Here is a 15280-nt window from a genome sequence, read left to right on the forward strand (position 1 = left end):
TGCAGTTTAGACTCAAAGATGAGCACTTGAGTAGAAGGATCTCCAGTTGCAGTACAGCCTCCCAGTCTAAAAGCAGAGGGCGTTAGCGGTCATGTGGTCCCAAAAAAGTCTTCCATCACCTCCAGATATTGAATTCCCCTCCACACTGAGCTGCTTCACTGTTGGCAGGGACAGGATGGCACAACTCAAAAGGAGTGTGTTGCTGCTGTGGTTCTTCTGGAAGGCTTGGAAAGCACCATGTCACTTTTGCCTCTTGATCCAGCAGCAGTTATTTTGACTGAACACCAAAAACATGTTGAGAAGGCTTTCCAAAGTCACGCCTGGCTTGTCTCTGGATAGGAAACCTTTGTGGTGCTAATACAGGACTGTTATTAGCAGATTTCGTTGGACTCTGAGACATCCTGGTTTGATGCTGTTGAAGCTTAAGCATTACATTGTTTTGCATTGATCTCTCTTGCCATTGTGCTTCAGATGAACCAGTAACTTTCTAAATACTGCTTGCCTCAACCCTATAGCCACTTTTTTTAAATCACCAACAATACTGAAGTTTTGTTTTATTTTTGGAATCTCTCTCATTTTGAGATAGCCCAGCTGAATGAACTCATTAGGTGATTAGTGGAGTACACAATAACTTAATCTGTGAGTGTCTTATAAAGGAAATATACCACTGGGGAGGCTCCAGGAACAGTTTGAAAACCTTTTATACTCAAGAAGCCCATTGTTTTCTTCTGTTAATTCTTAATCACATTTAAAAATGTTACACCAAACATCTTATTGGAGGTCTTATTTGCTTCGTAAAAAAAAAAAAAAAAAAAAAAAAAAACGCTCAGTACAACTCAGCACGGTTTGCATTTCCACTGCAGTTTAGTATCCCTTTAGAGGAGATGGTATCATCTTTCCACGTCACCTCATCAAGCGCTGACTGAATCTACTCCTCTGCTATCAACAAGTGGAACATCTGTACTTCCACAACCAGTCACAGCACACTTTGGGTTTCATAATGTGGGCCTTTTGATTGGTTCTTGCCAGACTGGGCAAAAGTGAGATCCTTTTCTTGTAAACCTTGTAAATCAAGACTATGTAAGGGAGCATAATAGGGAAGTCATGGCCTAGTGATTAAAGATTTTGACTCCTAACCCCAGGTAGGTGGGTTTGAATCTCAGGCCGGCAATACCACGACTTAGGTGCCCTTGAGCAAGGCACCGAACCCCCAAATGCACCCCAGGCGCTGCACCATAAATGGCTGCCCACTGTGCCGGGTGTGTTCACTGTGTGTGCTTTGGATGAGATGCACAAATTCTGAGTATGGGTCACCATACTTGGCTGAATGTCAAGTCACTTTCATCCCCCCCAATAGGACCCCTTTAGTAGACACTCAAGATGGAAAACTTGACAGTGGTCACAAGCAGTTTGGCTCCTACGTGACTGCCAGCAAAGCCACATAACAGGATTCAATTTGTAGATTTGAGGAAAAACAAAAGCACAACCCATTAAGATTTTTTTAATGAAGTCACAGCACTTCCAGTTATTTTTGGCCATAGCCAGATTCTTTAACTCTGATGGGCCCAACAGAGGTTTTATCCCACAACAGATCTGAGGAACAAACAAGCAGTTAGAAAAAGCGGTCCAATCATTTCTTCCACTGGGACTCCATTGTGCTTCAGAAAATCCCAGCACAAAAAGGAACACCAATCCAAATCCAACTTGCCCAAACCCCATTGTTGTTAAGCTTGCAGTTCAATAATGCATTAGTGCTCTACCATCCAAATTTATACAGCTGAAAATCAGGATGGCTCCACCTCTCTCATGACAAGCATCATTTTCCTCTATACCAGCTAATTTACTCAATCAATTTGTCACAAGTTGAAAACCATTAATTTCTCTTAACTCAAAATAAACTATGCCCCATTAAAGGACATGTTGTATTAGAAGCTATACCAAATAATTGTTTATTTTAAATATAAAAATTATATAAATTCTCTGAAACACAACCAACATCTAAGCCTTTTTGTGTCCTCTTCTTATTAATTCAGAAACATGATCACAGACAGAACTGTACACTAGAGTATTCAAAATAATAAAGATCATCGTGTTTCTACACAGTCAGGTTTGGATTGTGACAGAATTTCCACACATCAGCACATCAATCTTCACAAGAGATTGAAATGGAGCGAGGGAATGCAAGATCATAGTATAGTACATAGATTTTATTGTAGATTCACTAATATGTTTTCTCCTCCTTCCCATTGTTTTATGACTAGGTTGATCAGTGTGTGTGGATTTACGGTAGACTTCCTTCCTTCAGCTTGAACTACTGCCTGCTGGGCAGCACAGAAATATAACCTGAACAGATGACTATAAAGCATTTAAATTCCAAATATGAACAAGTATGAGTGAAAGAAACCCAGTAATGCACATTAACAACAATACATATTAAAACACACTGGAATATGTCTTGAAAAGTCATAAACTAAATATATCGTTGACAAATAGTTTGTGAAGCAGCACACACACACACACACACACAAAAAGAGGTTTTGAATTTTTTATTATTTTTTTGCTGTTATTTTCTTCTGTTACACAGGTAACATTTCTCATTCGACTAATTTATTCAGAAAGAGACAACTAGCGTGCCACTGAACAGTCACATCTACTTTAACACAACACTTAGGCTCATGGGGCATTCTTTTCATCTTGCCAATTCACAGTTGTAACTTGCTGAAACAATATTTCTGGTAAATGACAAGGGTGATAGGGTGGCAGTCTCCTAGCCCTTATGCGTTGTTGGGGACGTTTTCGTCCACTAGGGGGTAAAGTTGAGTCTTATTTTGGCCACAACTTTCTCTGTGTTTGAGCTAATGGAATGATTTTTGGTGACGAATCTTATTTTGACCCATATTTTGGGAAAATACTTTGAAATTTTTCAAAAACTCAACGGTACACTCTGGGCAAATTCACTACCCTTTCGCTATGTTCGTGGATGAAAACATCCACTAAATTAAACTGCTGTAAAAATGTATCAGATAAATATTTTTCTGTTCAATTTTTTTTTTGCATAAATCTATTAATCAACCTCAGTCCTGATCAAAACTACCAAATGTTAAAAAAATTCCAAGATTTTAACTCTTTAATTACCAAGTTCATAAATTATTTCACTGATTTGGGAAAAAAAAACACAAAATTACATATTTTCAATATAAAAAGTTTTTGTGGACTGGATTTTTTTTCCTTTTATCACAGTCTTGGGCATGTCGAAGATTAGTAACAAGATTTGCTTTGATGCATTGTTAGTTTTTGTACAGCATTAGATTTACATTTTTTCTCCTTCATTTGTTGTTGGTGGCTGTTTTTGCCGCATTGACTTCCATTATAACGACATTTTTTGATTGCAAAGCCATGACACGATATAATCATGCATTCTTGATTGTTTGTGGTTTTCCCTTTTGGGAAGAGGTAAAATTTGTTATTTTTACAGTTGATCACTAGGTGGGACCATTAACCCTTTACAGAGATGTATAGTAACGAAGTAGAACTACTTCACTACTGTACTTAAGTACTAAAAGGCGGTATCTGTACTTTGCTAGAGTATTATTTTTTTCTCCTACTTCCACTTTTACTTCAGTACATATTTTCGATGAGTTTAATACTTTAAGTCCAATATTTTTTTTATGTGCTGCATCGTTACTCATTACAATTATACAAATGTTACGAATCATTCCATTACAAACAGAACTGTAGATGGCAGGTTTGATGAAGCTGGCACATCATTAAGCGAATCAAGTGATTAAGAAGACTGCGCGTGCTGACTGAACTGCTGTGAAGAGAGAGATGTTCACCGGTTCTTTTGCGCTCGACGTAATTGCGTCATTGGCGTTGACTGCAAGCCTTCCGTTTACCCGCGCTCAGAACATTAGCACAGAATCAGTTCAGAATCAATCAACAAAAGAATCAGTTCGTTTCAGACGCTCTGTGTGTCGGTTTGCTTTCACGCTGAATCACACATGCGCAGTATCATCAGCTCCTCGGTTCTCGAATCGGACACGTCTGACAGAAACAGTTCTTGACCACTGATCTATAATATAAGTTATATATATATAGATCAGTGTTCTTGACTCGTGAACGAGTCAGTCTGTTGTTCCCTATCTGGCTCGGCTCGGTGTTCTTCTTCAGTTCTCTCTTCACATCAGTTCAGTCAGTGTACTGTTTGAGTAAATGAATTACTCCGGGATATTGGTTTGTTTTAACTCAGAGGGAGTGTCAGCCACATTAAACAAGTTAACAGCTTAAGTCATTTGTGGATTAATGCGTATTGGAGACGCGAACCGTTAAAAAACGATTCAGTTCGATTTGGTGAACTGTTTCAAAAAGATCCGGTTACATCGAATGATTCGTTCACGAACCGGATATCACAAACTGCTTTGTTTTGAACTCTCTCTCTCACAACAGACACAGAAGAGAAGACAATGATGAATAAAGTCGTAGTTTTTGCTATTTTTGGACCAAAATGTATTTTCCATGCTTCAAAATATTCGAACTGATCCTCTGATGTCACATGGACTACTTTGATGATGTTTTTCTTACCTTTCTGGACATGGACAGTAGACAGTACACACAGTTTCAATGGAGGGACTGAGAGCTCTCGGACTAAATCCAAAATATCTTAAACTGTGTCCCAAAAATAAACAACATGAGGGTCTTACGGGTTTGAAACAACATGAGGGTAAGTTATTAATGACATAATTTTGCAAATCGGGCGAACTAACTCTTTAATCTGTTTTTTGTTTACAAAAAGTTACAGTCAAAGGAATGGTGATTGTCCTTTAGGTTAATCATTTGAAATAGTAAAAACAATATGTTCAAACTTTTGACAACTTTTTTTAATAACTACATAACACAATACTTTTACTTTTACTTTCAGTACTTGAGTAGTAAATTTTCAAATAGACTACTTGCAATACTTAAGTACAAAAAATGTTGAATACTTTAGTACTTCTACTTAAGTGTGGTGCTTAAAGAGCACTTCAACTTCTACTCAAGTCATTTTTTTGATAGAGCACTTGTACTTTTACTCAAGTCTGGGTCTCTAGTACTTTATACATCTCTGACCCTTTAGATAGGCCTGTGCAAAAAAAGGCTTAGTTTCTGGCTTGTATATGGAGTTATATGGAGTATAACAGCAAATTATAGTGTTTGTGCGTGTGTGTGAGATTCTTGATTGTTGGTGGTTTTCCCTGTTGGGAAGAGGTAACATTTGTTATTTTTTACAGTTGATCACTAGGTGGGACCATTAACCCTTTAGTTAGGCCTGTGCGAAAAAAAAGGCTTAGTTTCTGGCTTGTATATGAAGTTATATGGAGTATAACAGCAAATTATAGAGTGTGTATGTGTGTGGGTGTGTGTGTGTGAGAGAGAGAGAGAGAGAGACCTTTGCGCACTTACCTTGATGTATTTACACACAATGCGGAAAACTCCGCATTTGAACAGTCAATAGCAAATACTTAAACTAAAAACAAAACATACTTACATTAGCTGATTCAGAAGCACCAGATTGTTGTAGCAAAGTCAGAAGTACCTCCTCTCCTAGGTTATATTTCCACATAGTGATGTAGGGATGTGGGGGTGTGTTTGAATAAGTCGTTTTAGGGGGGCGTGGCAGAGTCTTAACTTTGATAAAGAATATCTCTTTGGATTTTAGACTTTAGTCTTTGCAACTTTACCGATCTACTTTATGCACCAAGAGCTTGTAACACTCCAAAGAGAAAGTAAAAAAATTTAATTGCATCATATGACCCCTTTAAAACCTCATTTACCCATACATCTCGAATTATCAGTTATACTAATTACTTTTGTTACCCATTACCCATCAGCAGAGAACGAACAAACAAGCTTTCTGCTCAGGACTTGTTGGGGTGGATGCTGCAGTCTGCAGTTGCCTTCACCATGCATGTAATGTAGACCTGCAAAGACAGTTGTTAGCACACTATGGTGGCATGTCAAATACATTCCAATCCACGGTCTATTTGCTGAAACCTGAAAGCCTCCAGCCGAAACTGCTCCTTATCACCTTGAGAATGGGTCATAAAGCGAGACTTGGAGCCTGTGATTTTGGCATTAGCCACACACTTAAAATAAAATCTAATCAGACCTCATGCTCATGGAAATGCGACAGTTACACAAACAACTCCTTACCCTTTCTTCTCAAAGGATATCTGGGGGCAGCACTCACATTAGGGACTGCCATAGCGACATAGCTTTCCACAAACACACAAAAAGGAACATGAATGTATGACCTTACGGAGGCTTCAAAGTTGATGATGTCATTCAAGAAGAACTGATTAGAAGGCCTCTCTAATCTTCAGTCATCTGCTGAGAAATTATATTAGTTAAGGTTCACACAAAGATGGCACTAGTGAAATTTGCATTCTACCAACCAGTCATTAGGACACCTAACAATCCTGAATTTAGTCCTTACCTTGTACAGTGACACATAATACTAACTACACCCCCACTGCTCCTGATAATAGGACCACCATATGAAGCCTCTTGTGGAGTGTAGATGATGGAAAATGTATAGACAAGCTCATTTTCAGTCACCTATAGGGGTTAGGTGTTGCTCAGCGAAACCTACAAACACCCAGAAAACAAGAACAACATAGCATCACTGTTGGTGTGCCGTCACATCCATGCAGTTTAGACTCAAAGATGAGCACTTGAGTACAAGAATCTTCTCCAGTTGCAGTACAGCCTCCCAGTCTAAAAGCAGAGGGCGTTAGCGGTCATGTGGTCCCAAAGAGGTCTTCCATCACCTCCACATATTGAATTAAGAGGTGGTGTTAGTGCAGTGGATAAGACACATGCCTTTGGTGTGAGAGACCTGGGTTTGAATCCACTGTGAGACACCATTGTGTCCCTGAGCAAGACACTTAACCCCTAGTTGCTCCAGAGGCGTGCGACCTCTGACATATATAGCAATTGTAAGTTGCTACTGGGGAGGCTCCAGAAACAGTTTGAAAACCTTTTATACTCAAGAAGCCCATTGTTTTCTTCTGTTAATTCTTAATCAACACATTTAAAAATGTTACACCAAACATCTTATTGGAAGTTTTATTTGCTTTGTTGAAAAAAAAAAACACTCATTACGGTACAGCTCGGTTTGCATTTCCACTGCAGTTTAGTCTTGCTTTAGAGTGGGTGGGATTAGTAATTTCACGTCACCCCATCAAACTGTCACTGAATCCGCTCCTCTGCTATCAACAAGCGGAATGTCTGTACTTCGGCAGACAACGAAACTTTTTGGTTGTTAAACAGCTTTGCTCATTCAAAACAGTTGCGTTCAATGCTACACTGGCTGTACCGATTTTGAATCATGGGTTTCTTTTGTGTTTGTCAAGTTCAGTGACACAGGGGAAGATTCTTTCAGGCCAATCCGTGATCAGCAGAGACACCTCCCATTTTTGTAATGCTACCGTTCACTTGGAACCTTAATCGAAGTGGTACTAAAAGTACCAGGTACTGTACCCAGTGGAAAACCCTCAAGAGTAAACCATACAGAGCCATACCATGCAGTGGAAAGGCACCATAGGATGCTAAAGACTGCAGCCTCTAGTGTAAGTTGGCTACTAGTGCACCACTTGAGATCGGAGTAAGGTTTACCTCTGCTAGCTGACCTCAATTACATGTACATCGGAGCAAAAAAAAAAAAAAAAAACCTGCATAAAAGTTGCAACAAATCACTGCACAAGAGATTCAACATTTGACTGAACACCAGTACAGATTACCTAATGAAAAAAGCGCTTAAATTTCACACAGTTTACTTAAACGTATTTAAGCCAACTGAAAATTATCTCAATTCAGCAAATACAGTTAGTACATGTCAGCTGGATTTTGCATGTTAGCATTGCAAAAGTGTCTGGTAACTGGTCACCATATCAGGGCCTTGAATTGAGTGACAACCAGTAAATCAAGACAGAGTGCATGAGATGTGGAGTATGAGATCTTATTCTTGTAAACCGCAAACAAAATCAACACCATGTAAGAGGACCCCTTAAGAAAGACACTCAAGTTGGAAAACCGTAGTGGTCACAAGCAGTTTGGCTTGTATGGGAGTGCCAGCAAAGCCACAACAGGATACAAATTGTAGATATTCAAAAAGACAAGTCACAACCAATTAAACTTTTTTTTTTTATTGAAGTCACATCACTTCCAGTTATTTTCGGCCATAGCCAGATTCCTTAACACTTATGGGCCCAACAGAGGTTTTAACCCACCATAGATCTGGGGACCAAACAAGCAGTTAGAAAAAGTGGTGCATAAAAATATGGTCAACCTAAACTACTCAGACCTTTATGGGGCTGGTCACTTCCTCTTCTGGTACTACATGTGGAGTCACAGCAGCCACACACCTGGTCAGAACCATCTGCAGACACCCAACTGACAAGACACCCTTAAGTTAAAAGCAATTCCTCAGTCACCTGTACACTTTAGGAGGTGGGGATCATACCCATTAGCAGAGAAGGAACAAGCTTTCTGTTCAGGATTTGGAGTCGTTGTTGCTACAGCCACCTTCACCATGCATGTGATGTAAACCTGCAGAGACCATCGTTTGTAGATCATGATAGCACATCATATAAAGGGTTACCCAAGTCACATACCAGTCCACTGTCTGGTTGCTGGAACCTGAAAGCCTCTAGCTGAAGCTGCAACTTGTCACCTTGAGTTCGGGGCATAAAGTGAGACCTGGAGCCTGTGAGCTTGGCATCAACCAGGCACCTGGGAAAGGAACCAAGTTAAACTGCAATACACCTAGTGTGGGACACATGAGGGGCACCACTTACCCATTGTTCTCAATAAAGGAGTATCTGGGGACAGATGTGACATCAGGGACTACTGTAGCCACACAGCTGTCCACAAACACACGGATGGGAACATGGCTGTATGGAAGCACAGATGCTTCAAGATTTATGAGATCACCCAGGAAGTATTGGTTAGAAGGCCTCTCAAATCTCCAGTCATCTACAAAGACAACTTTTAGGACAGGTTCACGAGCACTGGATAGTTACAAGAGCATTTGGTACACCAACCGGTCATGAGCTTGAGGGAGAAGACGAAGCCCTCCTCTGCAGCTTCAGTAGAGGTATATGGGACCCAACTGGGCACTAAGGAGTCGCTGCTCACATTATGCTTTCTGCAAGGGAGTCAAACCATCACCTTACCCTGCCTTCAGTACATCAGCAACCTTGAACCCTGACCTCACCTTGAATAGTGACACTCGATTCCAACCACTGCACTAATGCTCCGAACAATAGGAACACCATATGAAGCCTCTTGTGGGGTGTGGAGAAGTTTGAAGGTGTAGACAAGCTCATCGTTAGTCACCTGAAGATAGAGGAGTCCTGTTAGTCACAAAACACTCCAAGCCACTGAAATGGAACATTGAAACCTCACCATCACTACACTGCCACATCCATGCAATCCAGACTCAAAGACAAGCACTTGAGCAGAAGGGTCTTCTCCAGTTGCACTACAGCTTCCCAGTGTAAGAGAAGAGGAGCTCACTAGCTTCCCAATCCCAAAGAAGTCTTTCTTGACTTCCACATATATGGAACCCTCTCTACACTGAGCCGCTACGCTGTTGGGAGGGACAAAGTGACGCGGATCAAAAGGGATGACTGGCTGCCGTGGTTCTTCTGGCAGGCTTGGAAACTGCCATGTCAGTTTTGTCACTGGACCCAGCATCTGTTCTTTTGACTGAACACCAAAAACATCTTGAGAAGGCCTCCTAAAGTCACTCTTGGCTGGTGTTTGGACAGGAAATCTTTTTGGGGCAGATGCAGGTTTACTGGGGCCATATTTCTTGGGAAATGGAGGCATCCTAGAGTCGGTCTTCTGAGCTTTTGCCCTAGGCATAAAGACGCCTGGAGTCCAATCATTTCTTTCACTGGGACTCCATTGTGCTTCAGAAAATCCCAGCACAAAAAGGAACACCAATCCAAATCCAACTTGCCCAAACCCCATTGTTGTTAAGTTTGCAGTTCAATAATGCATTAGTGCTCCACCATTCAAATTTATACAGCTGAAAATCAGGATGCTCCACCTCTCTCATGACAAGCATCATTTTCCTCTATACCAGCTAATTTACTTAATCAATTTGTCACAGGTGAAAGCTATACCAACCGATTGTTTATTTTAAATATAAAAATGACATCAATTCTCTGAAACACAACCAACCTTTAAGCCTTTTTGTGTCCTCTTTTTATGCATTCAGAAACATGATCACAGACAGAATTGTACACTAGAGTATTCAAAATAACAAAGATCATCGTGTTTCTACACAGTCAGGTTTAGATTGTGACACAACTGCCTCACATCAGCACATCAATCTTCACAATGAGATGGAAATGGAGTGAGGAAATGCAAGATCATAGTATAGTACATAGATTTTATTGTAGATTCACTAATATGTTTTCTCCTCCTTCCCATTGTTTTATGACTAGGTTGATCAGTGTGTGTGGATTTACCGTAGACTTAATTCCTTCAGCTTGAACTACTGCCTGCTGGGCAGCAGAGAAATATAACCTGAACAGATGACTATAAAGCATTTGAATTCCAAATATGAACAAGTATGAGTCAAAGAAACCCATTAATGGACATTAAGAACAACACACATTAAAACACACTGGAAAATGTCTGGAAAAGTCTTAAACTAAATATATCGTTGACAAATAGTTTGTGAAGCAGCACACACACACACACACAAAAAGTTGGCAACTATTAACAAAGAGGTTTTGATTTTTTTTTCTGTTAGTTTTTTTCTGTTACAAGGCCAACATTTCTCATTCGATTCGTTTCTTCAGAAAGAAACAACTAGCTTGCAACTGAACAGACATCTACTTTAACAGTTGATGGCTGCTTTCCTGTACTCTTTAATTGTCCCATCTGCTTTTCTTACATTTGGGGGGATCAGGAACTGCAAAGCTGTTTTTATGAGTCGCTGACCTCTCGCCGCCATCTCCTTCTGACCGTCCCTCTCTGTCCCTATGGCTCCCTTCACCGTTTCGGCTATCGCTGTGACAATCTCTGTCACTATGACGGTCCCTCTCTGTGTAGCGCCCACGGTCTCCACCACTTTGCCTGCCACTGTGACGATAATGACTATCTCCACGATGACCCCTGTCGTCAGAACTCCTATCGCTACAGAATCCCTCTTTTGAAGAAGAGCTAGAGTAAAAGTCTGAAACTGAGCTCAGGGAGCCTGCACTTCTGAAGCCGCTCATTTTGGCGCCCGAGCTGAGGGGAGGGGGTGGCTGCATGGAGGGAAATGAGGAAGAGGACAATGGCAAGTAGGAGATGTGGGTTCCGTCAGGCCCCTCTGGTGTTCCTGAAGGCAAAGAACTTAGACTTCCCGCAATGGTCTACCAAGAGGAGCTGCTGGACTTTGTGGTGAGTTTTGGAGGAACACCAGATGCTGCCACAAAGTGGTTTTTATACTGAGCCGGAGGGAAAGAAAGAGCAGTCAAACAAAATCCAGAAATTGGTACATAAAATTATATATCTTTACTGAGGAATTTAAAGGTCCCGTTTTTCATGCTTTTTTGAAGCTTTGATTGTGTGCAATATAGCTTTACAGTGTGCAATATAACATGTGTTCATGTTTCGCGTGTAAAAAAAACTGTATTTTTCACACAATTCACCTGTATACCGCTGTTTTCACATAAAAACGGGCTGATGACTTCCTTGTCATCCCTCCTTCAGAAATACGTAACGAGTTCTGATTGTGCCAGCGGTTCCTGTGTTGTTATTCGACAGCAGCTTAGCACACGCGGCGCTCCTGGAAACGCGATTGGGCTAGTTTTGAGAAGCAAGTGGGCAGGATTTGTTTTAAAAAACCTGGCAATCCTGATCTGAACCATAGACAGTAAAAGAACGCACGTGCTGGAGATGTACTTATAATCACAGGAGCGTTTTTACTGACAAGATGCGTATGAAAAATCGCATTTCGATTTTTTTTTTGCACAGCCCTAACATCTAGTTAACAATGCTAAACAGCGTTACCCTTTGTGTTATAAGTTACAGAAACTGTTAAACGCACCAACTTAAATAATAAAATACACGGTTGTGGTCCATAAACAATGCCTTCTCCAGACAAAGACGGAACTGCTCCATTTTTCAAGAATAATTTTTGTGCGAATCCGGCATGCATTAAACTTATTGAGATTGAGGAAGCTGTCCTCAGCAAAATGTGCTGCACATACTTTTACATGTGGATTATAATTTTCGGGAACCGAGTTAAACATAATTTTTAACCATTAATCTCCAAGTACAGTGTCCCTGGGAAGCCCAAACTAAGGTGATTGGACTCCGAGATGAAAATAACAGCGTTTCGACGACATGGCGACAAACACAAACGCAGATCTTCCTCTTCTCCGTCGGAGCGCAACAAGACCATGCCCCCTTTTGTGTATTCATGTGAGCGGAGGTTAGTCAAAAAACTGTTTTAGTGACGTCATTACTGCAGGAACTAGAGGGATGTAGTCCAAACGGCGAATTCTGTTAAATAAAATATCTCGCTTGGCATTGAACTTTGAGCTTTAGAATTATGTTAGTTTCAACCGAAACATTTAGATTCAACATTTAGATTCAACATTTAGATTTAGATTTAACATTTAGATTTAACATTTAGATTTAGCATTTAACATTTAGGTGTAACATTTAATATTTAGTATTTAATATTTAACTATTTTAAATATCTCTAAATTAGTAGTAGTATACCTTATTGTCCTTGAGAGGAAAATTGTTTTGGACTACAAAATTGCTGCATGACCTACATACAATCTACATACAATTGACAAGTAAAAAAGATAAAACAAACAATATAAAAAGATAAAATAGAAAGAAAACCTTAAGATAAACACCTGTTAAACAGGCACACAGATACGGGTACAAAGGAGTTCTTGTATGGATTTAGCTTACACCTCGGGACTCTGTATCATCTGGGAAGCAGTTCATATTGTGAGTTTAAAAAATGACTCTGATCGCCAATGATCCTTTCCACCTGGTTAAGAATACATTCCTCATATCAATCCTGGAGGTTAGAATCTCTCTCTTGCCCGACAATTTTAGATGCTGTCAATATCAGGTGCATCAACTTAGATTTAAGCTTCACTGAAAGATTACCAAACCATACTGTGATCCCGTACCTAACAATACTTTCTAAAACAGCTTTCTAAAACAGCCTCATGACATTTTTGTTCACACCATACAGACGTAATCTGCGCAAGAAGTACAATCTTAGTTCTAGGCGAGTACAAACCCATTCAATATGTGTATTCCACGTAAGTGATCTCTCTATATACACACCCAGATACTTGTAGGTGTGCGACTGGGTAATATGATGGTTGTGTATAACCACTGGTTGATGGTCACCAATACATTTTGGATCAAATACAATTTCCTGTGTCTTTTTTGTGTTAATTACCAACTCATTTTTATCACACCAGTCAACAAACATACTTATTTCTGCTTGATAAATGGTGCTAACATTATCATGCTCGTAAACTTAAAATGGCTGTGTCATCTGAATATTTAAAAACATAATTCTGTGAATGCCAGTTTGAGCATTCGTTTGTGAAAAGTGTAAAAAGAATAGGTGAACTGACACAGCCTTGAGGAACCCCAGTACCACTACTCTTTAGCTGTGAAATGCAACCATTTACTTTTACACATTGGGTTCTATCTGTTAAAAAAGAATAATACCAATTGGTAATAAGTGGGTTAACACACAGCTGCTTCATTTTCTCCATTAACAGTTGAGGTTGGATAGTGTTAAAAGCAGAGCTAAAATCAATAAACCGTAGCCTGGCGTAAGCTTTATTTATTTTTTAATTGACAAATATTGTTGTAAATGTGCTAAAAAGTGACCGTCAAGTCAGTTTTTTTTAACATTGTTTGAAGCTAAATGTGACAAAATGTTGCAGTTATTTTTAGCGTGAGCCGCTTTACAAACGGTGCCCCATACTGAATGCATGTACTGTACATGTGGAAGAATAATAAAACAGACTTGACTTCAGGTCATTGTTTTACCTGCATTGCCATGTCCATCAGCTCCTTTGAAACACTCTGATTTGCTCCCTCTAAATTTCGAACCAGGTCACCAGCAAATGAAGTGTCTTTAGTGGTGAGCAGAGTGTAAGCTAAACCCTTCTCTCCTGCGTGACCTGTTCTACCAATTCGATGTGTATGTGTGTCAATGTCTCGTGCTACATCATAGTTCACAACTGTACGGATAGATGGGATATCCAACCCTTGAGCTGAGACGTGCAAGACAAATTTGAATTAATACATAAAAGGTGACAAATGCAAATAGTTCATTTATTCTGAACATATAAAACTAGAGAGATAAAGTAAGACCAACTAACCAGCAACATCAGTAGCTACTAATACGGGCAGATTCTTCTTCAAAGTCAGCAATGACTTTGTTCCTCTCACTCTGATCCATGTCTCTATGCAGCAGCCCTAGGCTATAACCTTCCTGATTGAGATTTGTAGCCAGTTCCTCACAGTTCGTCTTTTTAGTGAAAAAGATGAGCACAGAACCAGCTGAGGTGAACTCAACCAGCCTGCGTGTCAGCCAACCCCACTTTTCCTGCCCAGAATGCAGCACCTCCACTATCTGAATGACATCTTCATTAGCCTGGGAGTAGGAGAAAAGAGGTGTAAATAGAGGTTAAATAGATAATGTAGTGTGCATTTTTAAATAATTGCACAATAAATTGAGTATGCACCTCTCCTATATCTCCCTGCACAACACGAATGGGGGCAAACCAAAATATCTCGCGCCAGCTTTTAAATTTTCTTCCGAAATGTTGCACTGAATAACAAAGTTCTGAGAGATCAGAGGTCATGAAGAGCTAGTAAGTACAATAAATGCATTGGACTGGGTTAATGCAAGAATGTATAACTGCTTTAAAGTAGCAAATTAATATATATATGAGAGATACTTACTCTGTCGATCAGCACTCGTTGGAAATGTAACACCCCTTTCCATAATCGTGAGCTTCATCTTTCAAAATAAATGTAAACAGTTAATTATGTCCTTAGTTTTACCATCAGTTCAAGCCTGAAAGGGGAACAGAGTCGTGTGACAGAGACAGTGATGAAGCTTGTATGTGTTTGCAGTACACAAGACACGGACAGTTAAGACAGCTGACTCCACTGTGTGACCGGCTCTCTCTCTCTTTCTCTCTCGCTCTCTCTCTCTCTCGCACACACACACGACGTGAAA

General features: G+C 40.0%; 1 protein-coding gene and 1 long non-coding RNA gene across 3 annotated transcripts; both read right to left on the reverse strand.

The window, feature by feature from the left end:
• Positions 1 to 1485: 1485 nt before the first annotated feature.
• On the reverse strand, positions 1486 to 10047 carry LOC132145501 (zona pellucida sperm-binding protein 3-like). 2 transcript variants are annotated; one of them, XM_059556589.1, is made up of 8 exons: positions 9445 to 10047; positions 9254 to 9375; positions 9081 to 9184; positions 8835 to 9012; positions 8652 to 8769; positions 8501 to 8586; positions 8342 to 8430; positions 1486 to 1593 (listed from the first exon to the last, which is right to left on the reverse strand). In XM_059556589.1, exons 1-8 carry the CDS (start codon positions 10012 to 10014, stop codon positions 1526 to 1528), a joined length of 1335 nt encoding a protein of 444 aa, XP_059412572.1. In that variant the 5' UTR covers positions 10015 to 10047; the 3' UTR covers positions 1486 to 1525. The 2 variants fall into 2 exon arrangements, with proteins under 2 accessions (XP_059412572.1, XP_059412581.1); XM_059556598.1 differs by lacking the exon at positions 1486 to 1593 and adding an exon at positions 8168 to 8274.
• A 4132-nt stretch (positions 10048 to 14179) lies between these two features.
• On the reverse strand, positions 14180 to 15231 carry LOC132145521 (uncharacterized). Its single transcript, XR_009434471.1, has 3 exons — positions 14781 to 15231; positions 14415 to 14689; positions 14180 to 14306 (listed from the first exon to the last, which is right to left on the reverse strand). It is a non-coding gene; the product is annotated as an uncharacterized LOC132145521 (long non-coding RNA).
• Between the last annotated feature and the right edge of the window lie 49 nt (positions 15232 to 15280).

The sequence above is a fragment of the Carassius carassius genome, chromosome 1, assembly GCF_963082965.1.
Source record: "Carassius carassius chromosome 1, fCarCar2.1, whole genome shotgun sequence".
Lineage (NCBI taxonomy): Eukaryota > Metazoa > Chordata > Actinopteri > Cypriniformes > Cyprinidae > Carassius > Carassius carassius.